The sequence below is a fragment of the Crotalus tigris genome, unplaced genomic scaffold, assembly GCF_016545835.1.
Source record: "Crotalus tigris isolate CLP2741 ecotype Arizona unplaced genomic scaffold, ASM1654583v1 scf7180000019759.570773, whole genome shotgun sequence".
In the NCBI taxonomy this organism is placed as follows: Eukaryota; Metazoa; Chordata; class Lepidosauria; order Squamata; family Viperidae; genus Crotalus; species Crotalus tigris.
In genome coordinates this window covers 501,544-513,588 of record NW_024097699.1, presented here as the reverse complement: position 1 = coordinate 513,588, position 12,045 = coordinate 501,544, and the positions used below count along the sequence as shown (strand labels likewise).

The 12,045-nt window shown below is 39.7% G+C and overlaps 1 protein-coding gene across 4 annotated transcripts in view; it reads left to right on the top strand.

The window, feature by feature from the left end:
* The first annotated feature begins 5,303 nt into the window (after positions 1–5,303).
* CAPN9 (calpain 9) overlaps positions 5,304–12,045 on the top strand; it is a 43,640-nt gene continuing 36,898 nt past the window's right edge. The window contains exons 1-2 of one of the 4 annotated variants that reach the window (XM_039364416.1): positions 5,304–5,493; positions 5,623–5,845. In XM_039364416.1, the coding sequence (XP_039220350.1) occupies positions 5,633–5,845 (213 nt within the window). In that variant the 5' untranslated portion in view covers positions 5,304–5,493; positions 5,623–5,632. Of the gene's footprint in view, positions 5,508–5,618; positions 5,846–12,045 lie in introns of all 4 variants that reach the window. The other 3 variants (XM_039364414.1, XM_039364413.1, XM_039364417.1) reach the window with 3 other exon arrangements.

Here is a 12,045-nt window from a genome sequence, read left to right as displayed (position 1 = left end):
GACCAGGTGCTAACTTTGGATGACAAATATCCATGTACAGGTACCATTTACGGCCATTTGCAATGTCCTTCAGTCACATGACCACAATTACGTTTTTGCCGAAAACTAGGGTTTACTTCTGGTTTGGGGCAAAAGCGTCCCATAGTGAATAATAGATTTGCTTAATGACTGTGTGGTTCATTTAACAACCACCACAAAAAAGGGTGTAAAATCAGGTCCAATCACATAATGATCTGTTTTATAATTATCACAACCTATGACCATAATGGGCAGGCTACACATTACCTGTACACATCTTTCCTCAGCAATTCTTTCCAAGAGCAAATTGTTCTCTGAGAAGTCTTCAAAGTAAATCTTTTTCTTCCTTTCTCCTCTTTTTATAATATAGTTCCAGCCCCTTCCTCCTTTGAATTAGGCATTGTGCCCTCAGTTACACCAAGAGTTTGGTCAAAGGAAAGGGAATTCCATTGACATAGAACAATATGAACACTGCACAGACATAGCTGTATTAGCCCATTACAAAGGAGCTACAGTCATGTAAAATTTTGAAGGCTGGTTAGAATAGAATAGAATAGAATAGAATGGAATGGAATGGAATGGAAGAATAGAATAGAATAGAATAGAATAGAATAGAATAGAATAGAATAGAATAGAATAGAATAGAATAGAATAGAATAGAGTTGGAAGGGACCTTGGAAGTCTTCTAGTCCAGCCCCCTGCTCAAGCAGGAAAACCTGTACCATCTCAGACAGGTGATTGTCTAGTCTCTTCTTAAAAATCTCCAGTAATGGAGCGCCCACGATAGCTGGAGGCAAACTGTTCCACTAGTTGATTGTCCTCACTGTCAGGAAGTTTCTCCTTAATTCCAGGTTGCTTCTCTCTTTGATCAGTTTCCAACCATTGTTTCTCGTCCTTCCCTCTGGTGCTCTGGTGAACAACGAGACCCCCTCTTTCTTGTGGCAGCCCCTCAGATACTGGAATACTGCTATCATGTCTCTCTTATTTCTTCTTTTCTTTAAACTAGCCAAATTTAATTTAATTAATTTAAACTCACTCAGAATAACCTATCAGGAATACTGGAATAAATGGATTTTTGAACTGATTCATCAAGGCTATTTCATGTAATCAAATAAGCATGACATGGAGTGGAAAAAGTGGGTAAAGGAATATTTGACAGAGAAAAACTGCACCTATTAAAATGTAGCCTGCAGGGTTCCTATACTCTACTAGTTTACTATCAAATGGTTGGTACTGGATCAGTCTGTTCTACCTCGGGATTGCATTACAAGCAAGCCAATTGTAACCGGACCTTGCAGTTATTTGAATCGTACATCCCACCTTGTTTGCCAATTTGGGTTAGTCATCCATTAACAAAAGAGAAAAAAGGATATGGTTAGAAAAATAAATTACATGTCAAATCAGTTTTATTTCTCTATTTAAATAAATCCCCAAATATGGCAAAAAGTCACAAAATATGGCACTTTACTGAATAAAAATATTTGAGCCCAGCATCTGAACAGGTTCATTGATCCACCACCACTCTCCACTTTGTACAAACTCAAAGTCAAGTCACAGATGAAAAGTAATTATTTCTTTTGTTCCACTGGGAGAGGGAAGGTTTTAATCCTTCCTCTTAGGTGCCACTGCCCCCTTGTGATCATGAATGGTAAATATAGGTATAATATATAATTATATAATTATATATTGTACCAGTATTCCAAAATTGACACCTGTGGCTAGCTTTCACTGCCATTCAAGGTCCATTATGGACATCTCTAAAATCCACAAAAGACTTCAAATTATTACTTTTTTTACATGTCTCGTGATATTAAATGTATTGTAATAACCATACTATATCTTGGTGCTCTCTGAGCTTGCTTGTTTTCTTGCAGACATTTCATTACCCAAACTAGGTAACATCATCAGTGCTAGTAAGGAGTGTGGTTTCTTGTCAGTTTATATTCTGGTGGTTTGGTGGCCTGACAGAGAAAGTCACCAGAATATAAACTGACAGCAAACCACACTCCTTTATTGATACTATTTCGAAGTATTGTATGACTTTCAGTGTTTTACAAATAGGATTGTCTTGCTTTATCATGTTAAGTATTACAAAGAAACCAAATCCCTAGCAATTTTCTGGGAGGGGAAAACTACTCACTATTATATTCATGATTCACAGCATACTGTAGTACTGATATATCTGCTGCCCTAATGTATATTAATCCCATACATCCCACAAAACCTAATTTGCTATCTTTCTAAATACTCAAAGTGAGAAATTTCCCAAGCCATAATCCTATTAGAAATCATTTCATTTCTGGTCTAGTGATAATTTGCAGGTATTAGCAATTTAAATAAGTTTAGGCCCATGGATTCATTCAGTTATATAAAGTTCTTACGGAAAGATGCCTATGGATTAAAAGCAAGAAGGTAATTATACAATAATTTTGAAAAATAAACAGATTACAGACCAAAAGCACTGTAACCCCAAGGAAAAATATTAAGAGAACTTTGAAATACAGTTGTATTCAAGAAAAAATATAATATCATTTTAGCAGTAAATAATTACAATTCTATATGTTGTTATCTAATGTAATTATTATTCAAGGGCATATATATTTTTAAGATATTTACATAATAATCATATTTCTTTTTTTAACCTAAGGTATTTTGTATAAATGACTCCCATATTTCATTACATTTGTCCATACAAAGTTTACATCTATAGGCACTTCACTCATAGGTGGCAGGTACAATCAGTCCTTAGTCCACTGAGTGAATGAGGCCGTCTTTCTAATGCTGCAATATCAGTATTTTGCCCATAATAGGGCACAGAAAATCTATTTATATTGTCCAGTTCTCAAATTCCAAATACCAGGTATGCAATGGTGGGATTCAAATATGTGAACAACAGGTTCTCTGTGTGGATGCCGCTTCCGGAAGTCCATTCTGGGCCTGGGCAACAAAAAATTAGCTACCGGTTCTGCTGAAGTGGTGTGAACCAGTTGAATCCCACCACTGCAGGTATGTAGTTCAAAAAATATTAACCTCTGAGTTTAAAACTGGATTCCCCATGAAGTCATAAAAATATATGAGTCAGGTATGATACATTCACCTTTCACCTCAGAATGTAGATATACAGGAATGCTGTGGATATAATTTACTTGGACTTCAGTAAGGCATTTGATAAAACAGATCATAATCTACTACTTGATAAGATAGAAAAATGTGGGTTAGACAACATCACCACGATATGGATCCATAGCTGGCTGACCGGCCATACTCAGCATGTGATCCTCAATGGAACTACATCTACATGGAGGGAAGTGTGTAATGGGGTGCCCCAGGGCTCTGTTCTGGGCCCAGTGCTCTTCAACATCTTCATCAACGATTTGGATGAGGGGATAGATGGGGAACTCATCAAATTTGCAGATGACACCAAGCTGGCAGGAATAGCCAACACTCCAGAAGATAGGCTTAAGATACAGGAGGATCTGGACAGACTTGAATACTGGGCGCTATTTAACAAAATGAAATTCAATGGTGAAAAAAGTACATTTAGGCAAGAAAAACCAAATGTACAGGTATAGTATAGGTGGTACCTTGCTCAATAGTAGTAACTGTGAGAGGGACCTTGGAGTCCTAATGGACAATCACTTAAATATGAGCCAGCAGTGTACTGCAGCTGCCAAAAAAGCCAACACAGTGCTAGGCTGCAATAACAGAGGGATAGAATCAAGATCACGTGAAGTATTAATACCCCTTTACAATGCCTTGGTAAGGCCACACTTGGAATACTGCATCCAGTTTTGGTCACCACGATGTAAAAAAGATGTTGAGACTCTAGAAAGAATACAGAGAAGAGCAACAAAGATGATTAGGGGACTGGAGGCTAACTCATATAAGGAACGGTTGCTGGAATTGGGTATGTCTAGTTTAATGAAGAGAAGGATGAGTGGGGACATGATAGCAGTGTTCCAATATCTCAGGGATTGCCACAAAGAACAGGGAGTCAAGCTATTCTCCAAAGCCCCTGAAGGCAGGACAAGAAGCAACTGATGGAAACTAATCAAGGAGAGAAGCAACCTATAACTAAGGATAAACTTCCTGACAGTTAGAACAATTAACCAGTGGAACAACCTGCCTCCAGAAGCGGTGAATGCTCCAACACTGGAAGTTTTTAAGAAGAGACAGGACAGCCATTTGTCTGAAATGGTATAGGGTTTCCTGCCTGAGCAGGGGTTGGACTAGGTGACCTCTAAGGTCCCTTCCAACATTATGATGATGTTGTTGTTGTTGATGATGATGATGATGATGATGACTGGTTGGTCAAGAAGACCAAAATGTTAGTCATTCAAAAAGAATGACTAACATTTTGTAGGATGCAGTGACATGATTGCAGCTTTGCCTTGTCCTTTAAATATTTTTGAAGGATTACTCTCAAATAGTATCTATTACAATGTTATCAACACTGGTATTGTTATATATTAATTTTTATTTATTTTATTTATTTATCAGATTTCTCTGCTGTTGCTCCTACTCTCTGGAACATCTTTCCTCCCGTTGTGAGGTTGGCCCCAACCCCCCTATCAATTGAGCATCCAGACCGTCATACTCTCCAGACACTGGAATAAGCTGTTCTCAGCATTGCTTAATGCATCAGGGGCAGAGATGTATCAGACTGCATCAGTTTTCTGTGCTGTTATTGCCTTTAATTGCAGTATTATAATAATATTTCAATTTATTAACTTTGCTATCTGGTATGCTAGTGCAAAAAGTTGAAAAAAATGGGATATCCCTATTTTAATTTAATACAAAAATTAAGAGAATGTGTGTATATAGCTATGTGTGTCTGCCTATATATAAAATGTGTGTGTGTGTGTGTGTGTGTGTGTGTTTGTGTGCATTTACATTTTATACATATAAAAACACAAGCTACTTTTATTGTATAAGAACAATGGCAAGAGTGCATTAAGACATTCATGTGAAAGGAATTTGGTTGCATTGTTTCATATGGAAAAATTTTTTTCCTTTTGAAGCGACCCAGTTCAAATGTGCATCATAATTAATCCAGAACCATATTTTCTGAGGCTGGTGAGCTGTTTCTCCCACAGATTCCTCTACATGGTGCATCTGACAGAAAACAAAAAGCTGCAGGAAGGGCATGGATATGTATGCCATGAGGTCTTCCTGCCCCACAACATTTTTCAGATTCAGCCATGCAGCAAAGCAAGGCCCCGTGCTTCCCTTTAGCATTCAGCCCTTCCCTTCCTGGTGGCCGCAGATTCCCCACTACCTGGTCAGTTCCCAGCTACTTTCTCAACCAACCTCTGTATGACTTATACCAGAGGGCAGGTAATCAGTAGCTGGAGAAGGACATGAAGAAGCCAAACAAGTTTTCTTTACTGTTTATTCTCTGGGTGTTGCTTTTTAAACATCAGTGTGCAAGGTTGTAAAGCTGCCATTTAGGCAAGAAGAAACTCTTTCCTGCAGGTAACGATATTCTTGTAAGGGCAATCTGATTAGCTCTCTGTCTTTTTTTGCAGTCATTTTCATGGTAGCCATTTGTAGAATTTGTAGAATTTCCCCTTTCGCTATTCAATTCCTCTTCTTCTTAGATAGAAGCAGAGCCATGCCTTATACCCAGCGGGACCCCAGCACACGGGCTCCTCCTTTGCCCCAAAATGCTTGTGCCACCCACTCCAGTGGCCAAACCTACCAGGAACTGAAGCTTGAATGTCAGCAGAAGGAGACCCTCTTTGAGGACTGCGATTTCCCAGCCAATGACTCTTCCCTGTTCTACAGTGAGAAACCGCCGGTCCCTTTTGTATGGAAAAGACCAGGGGTAAGTTTAAACCAAGAGTGCATTTTCTATGAGCTGAAATTTGTACAAAAGCAGAAAAAAAAGTCTCTCCCTCAGGGTGATTGTTAAACATATAATATATCATACATTTCAGAAGAAGTGGCTGATGTTTCTTTTTTTTAATATGAAATTTTATTAAAAAGTTTAAAGGAAAAAGAAACAAAAACCAAAACCTAGCAAAAGCCTAATAGTCAGGAGAGAGAAGACAAAATAAAGAAAGTGCAATAAAATAAAAAATGTAGGCAGAAAAAAAGATATGCAAAAAGAAAAGAAAATGACTTTCTGATTTCTTGAACAGCAGATATAGATAAAATTTGAGTTTTACTCTTGCTTTATAATTACAACGTAACATCCATTTTTAAAATAATCTATAACTATCACTACTCATTAAATTCATATGTCATGATTTATTTTTTTTAACTTCCGGCAAAAAGTCCAAAAGGACTTGCAATTGGTATTACATTTGGCCAATATCTTTTCTCTAATCAGAGATGTCAGTTTCAACTAGCTCAGTGATGGCGAACCTTTTAGAGACCGAGTGCCCAAACTGCAACCCAAAACCCACTTATGCATGGTAGGGTGCCAGGTGGGTGTGGCCCATTGGGTGGGTGTGGCTGCGGTGGTAACGGCAGACTGGGTGGGACTAAAAAGTTCAATCAATCAATTCCAACTTTGCAAGATCTTTTTTTCCCCACGAGAAGTTGAAATTGACTGATTTGATTGAACCTTCTTTTTTTTTTGTACACGGCGGCAGAGGCCTAAAGCGAAAAGGTTTTATAAAACCCAGCCGAAAGCCTAGGACTGGGGCGACAGTGCGTGCCCACAGAGAGGGCTCTGAGTGCCACCTCTGGCACCCGTGCCACCAGTGAACTAGCTCCATCAGGAGGCTAATGTTTCTTGAGTGGCTCACAATTTGCTTTTCTACAGGACTCCTGGGTCTCCTTGCCCTTTTCCCATCCAACCCTCTATTCTGGCTAAATGTACCGTATATTCCGGCGTATAAGACGACTTTCTAAACACTTAAAATCTTCGCAAAAGTGGGGGGTCGTCTTATACGCCGGAAAAATATTACTCAGCAAGTTTTCTCTTCCCCCCCCCTCTCTCTCACTCAAAAAGAGTCCTAGGGTTATTATTAAAACCAGCCGATCAACTAAAGATATCTCTGAGAGTACGATAGGCATTATCTGGCTGTTGTGACGGTAAGATTTCCTGGAGGTTTAATCCCCATTCTATAATGCTACATTGCAAACCGTCTCCTCTCTTCTTCCCTCCCTTTTGCATCCCAATTCCTTGCCCACCCCTCCAGAACTGCGGATTGGTAGTGGCCATCCCCTGATTAATTCATTCAAAGGAAGTAGAAAGGGATGGCCCATGTAATGGGGAAGGGGGGAAAAGAATTGTAGGGTGGTTTTTTTATATAATGAAAACAAACCTAAGCATCTGCGTCCATTCGAGGCACTTTTCAGTGCTTCTTCATGCAAGCTTTTCAGCGTTTACCTCTCACTGCCGGTGAGAGTAGCTTGGGGGAGGCGGAGCTTATGGGTCTGGAAGGGGAGGGGTGTCAGCTAAATTCCTCTCGGAGTTAAGAAGCAGGAATGGAGTGGGGACAGAAAACAGCTACACAATCCTTTTGCCCGAGCTTATGCAAGCAGTTTCTCCCCCCCCTGCCTAAATAAACTTGCATGGTGCATTTGTGGTGTTATTTATGACAGATCCTGGCTGGTCAATCTGGCTCCCATCTATAAGTACTGTAGTGCACTGAGTTTTAATAACAAATTAAAAGGAAAGCATTTACTCCCCCCCCCATTACCTGAAAAGGGGGCAACTTATCACATTTATGGAAATGCAAGTTTTCGAAGGGCGAATGCCTTTCTTACTTAGCTTATTAACTGCTTCCTTTCCTTCTTCCCTAAACATTCTGGCTGTCTCCAATTTCATTCTTGGTAGTGTTGCTTTAAAAAACTGCTGAGAAGTCCTTTTGCAGGCAGGGCAATTTTCATCAAGGTGTGTGTGCGATTGACAAGGCAGAGCCTTTGAAAAACAGGCAGGCTTTCTGCTCACTCAGCTTGGAGAGGCTGTGGAGTATTCGCAGGGTGGAAGACTGAGAGGAGGAGATCCCTGTGTGCAGCCTGTTTGCTCCAAGCCAAAGCTTGCTACTGGGGGGAGGGCAATGGAAGGGACCCAGGGAGTCACACGCATGCCTACATGTGCACGCACACACCCTGAGCTACTCATTTGGACTTACAGGTGGCCAATGAGAACTCAGAAACTGTGCTCCCTTTCCCCCTCCCTCATGGAATTAGCTTGTCCATTTTTTCCCTAGGGCCTATACAGGAGTAGGCAACCTTGGCTCTTTTATGACTCATGGACTTCAACTCCCAGAATTCCTGAGCCAGCATAGCTGGCTCAGGAATTCTGGAAGTTGAAGTCCATGAGTCATAAAAGAGCCAAGGTTGCCTACCCCTGGCCTATAAGATGACAGGAAGGGTTGGGCAGGCAGGGAGAGCTGATCCACCCAATCCAAGCAGGCTTTGTATACAACAACCAGCTAAGGTTCATCGCTTGCTGTGATTGGCTGGTTGTTGTATACTGGGTACATACAGTACAGCACCAGTATCTGTACCAGTTCATACAGTACAGCACCAATACATACAGTACAGTATACAAATGTCCAATAGTCAAGACCCTATCATGGCTCCACCAGCAAGAAGAAGGAAATATGAAGCCAGTTTCAAACTTAAAGTTGTAAACTTTGCCATGGAACATAATAACTGCGCTGCTGCAAGACAATATGGAGTAACAGAAAAGATGGTTCGGGACTGGAAGGCAAATGAAAAAGCATTAAAGAGTATGCCAAGGGGTAAGTGTGCATTAAGAAGAGGCACCCCACATTGGCCAGAACTTGAAAAACATGTAGCAGACATGGTGAATGAGCATCGCCAAAACGGTTATGTAGTGACACGAAATAAAATACGTTTGTTTGCACTTCAGTGGGCCAAATCTAACCCAGATCACAGCAACAGATTTAAGGCCACTGCATCCTGGTGTACTAGATTCTTGGAAAGGCATAATATGGTACTGAGGCAAAAGACGAAAATTGCACAAAAATTACCTGCAGATCTTGATAGCAAAGTAATTAGTTTCCATCAATACATAATACAACAGCGCATTAAACATGGCTATGCATTAAGTAGTATTGGAAATATGGATGAAACTCCAATGAATTTTGATATGGTTGGAAATAAAACTGTCCATCAAAAAGGTGAAAAAACAATTTTAATTAAAACAACAGGACATGAGAAGTCCAGTTTTACAGTGGTACTAGCATGCACAGCTGATGGTGCCAAACTGAGACCAATGATTATTTTTAAAAGAAAAACAATGCCAAAACTCAAGTTCCCTGTTGGTTGTTTTGTACATGTGAATGAAAAAGGCTGGATGGATGAAGAAGGGGTAAAGCTATGGCTTGATAATGTATGGAGCAGGCGACCAGGTGGACTTATTCAAAAACGTAGTCTACTGGTGTGGGATATGTTCAGGGCTCATTTAACTCCCAGCACCAAGCAAAAGCTTGCAAGACTAAACACAGATGTGGCAGTTATTCCTGCAGGATTAACATCGTTAGTACAGCCACTGGATGTATGCCTAAACAAGCCATTTAAAGATCGCATTCGAGAACAGTGGAATGAATGGATGGTTAGTGGCGAAAAGTCATTCACAAAAGGAGGAAACATGCGTGCTCCACAATTGGATGTTTTGTGCAAGTTTGTCATAAAAGCCTGGAATGATATTGATGCAGAAACAATAATCAAGTCTTTCAAGAAGTGTGGCATATCAAATTCATTAGATGGTATGGAGGACGACTACTTGTGGCAAGATGAAGAGGAAGCCGAAGCTGAGACCACACCATCTGATACGGAATTCGATCCATACGATGACTGCCTTGCAAATGTATCACAAGATGTCATTGATATTTTTATGATATCAGATGATGAACAGGATGATTTTAAAGGCTTTTAAAGGGAAAGTATCATGCCAGCAAAACCTATAAAAATAGCTTGCAGTTATGATGGGCGTTGCTGACTCGCCAGGGACTTGCCCGGCACTTGCTCTCTCTATTGTTTGTTATCTTCCTCCTATCATCATCAGTTCCAGTTTGGTTGACAGCTTAGAAAACAAATAGCATGGCAGCTCCCATGGGTTTATTGTCTTATCCTTCCTTTCAGCTTTAGAGTGAATTAGGAAAAGTTTAATCACTTGCACTGTTTTATGTTTACATGTTTGATGACAAACAGCCTTATGTTTATAAGTGACAGTTTTCCTGCTAAGTACCTTTATGCCATAAGCATTTGAATTAAAATTACCATATTGAAATCAAATCTGATGTTTTTTAATTTTTATTTGGTGTGCGTTGAAAGAGGGGTAGTCTTATACGGCGAGTATAGCCCAAACTCTATATTTTAACTGGAAAAGTTGGGGGTCGTCTTATACGCCCAGTCGTCTTATACGCCGGAATATACGGTACTCTCTGTGTGTTATTGAAGATACCCTGCTATTTTGTTTTCGGATCAGATTGACCCACATAAGATAAAGTGCAGAATTTGAGCTTTCCTGGCAGTGGTTATGAATTTTGGATAAAAATGGCATTGACTGTATCTGCAAATGCTCAAGAAAGTATCAAGAGGTAGAAAAAAAACCTGGGATGCATGAATAAAAGCCAGCCTAATGCAATTGTCACGTTTCATTTATTTCTGATCCATAATTCACTGTCTTTCATTATCCTCTTTGGCTATTATCTGATTTTCATTTACCCGGGATGAAAAAACACTCAAAAAGAAAGAATGGAATGGAAAAGAATAAGATTAGAATAGATTAGGATAGGATAGGATGGGATAGGATAGGATAGGATAGGATAGGATAGGATAGGGTAGGGTAGGGTAGGGTAGGGTAGGGTAAAGTAGAGTAGAGTAGAGTAGAGTAGAGTAGAGTAGAGTAGAGTAGAGTAGAGTAGAATAGAATAGAATAGAATAGAATAGAATAGAATAGAATAGAATAGAATAGAATTTATTTGGCCAAATGTGATTAGACACACAAGGAATTTGTCTCTGGTGTAAAAGCTCTCAGTGTTAATCATAATAATGATACCAATAAGAGGGGGTAGTAAAGAAGATGGAAAGGATATTAATACTTCAGCCATACAACATGGCTAAATAAGCTTAGGCATAAGAAAGTACTGTGAGGATTAGGTGTTCAGCAGAGTGATGGCATGAGGAAAAAAATACTGTCCCTGTATCTAGTGGTTTTGGCATGCAATGCCCTATAGTGGTGTCCCAAGGGGAGGAGTTGAAACAGTTTATGTCCAGGATGTGAGGAGTCTGTAGATATTTTCTCAGCCGTTCTTCTGACCTGCACAATATACTGGTCTTCTATGGAAGGCAGACTGGTTGTAACTGTTTTTTCTGTAGTCCTAACTATCCAGTGCAAGGATAATGGAGGAACAAAGTTGTCATGCTACCAAGGAGCATTTCAAATGTCTGCTAGCTCGCTTAATGAGCATAAGTACTTTTACACTAGAATGTAGTTTTATTGGGTGCATATTTGGTTGCAGTTAGCCCACCAGCCTACCGTTTCAAGTATCATGCTTTCTGTGTAAGGTGTTCCTTCTAAGATCTCTGAAGAACTTCAAAATGGAAATTCCTCTGAATCCTAATGCTTACCACCCTGATCTTGAATCAATCCTCAAATCTCTTTGTATTCATTCATTCATTCATTCATTCATTCATTCATTCATTCATTCAATTTCTATAGCTGCCCAACTCAACCAAGTGACTCTGGGTAGCTTACAATTATAAATCAATTAAAAACAATAAATAGTAAATAAATATAATGAGCAGCCAAAATAATTAATCAACTAAAAGTAAAGCCAAGTAACCGGGCCTTTACACAGAACTTGGGTTCACAGCCAAGTTTTTAAAGCCTTGTGAAAAGGCAACAGAGTTGGGGCCATTCTAATCTCTGAGGAGAAAATATTCTGTAAGGGGCTACAGCAGAAAAAGGCTGCCTTCTAGTTCCTTCCAGTTGACGCTCTTTGGCTGACAGGATATGCAGCATGCCTAGTTTGCTAGATTGAATTAGATGGGTAGAGACTCTTGGAAAAAGATGGTCTCTCAGGCAACTTGGTT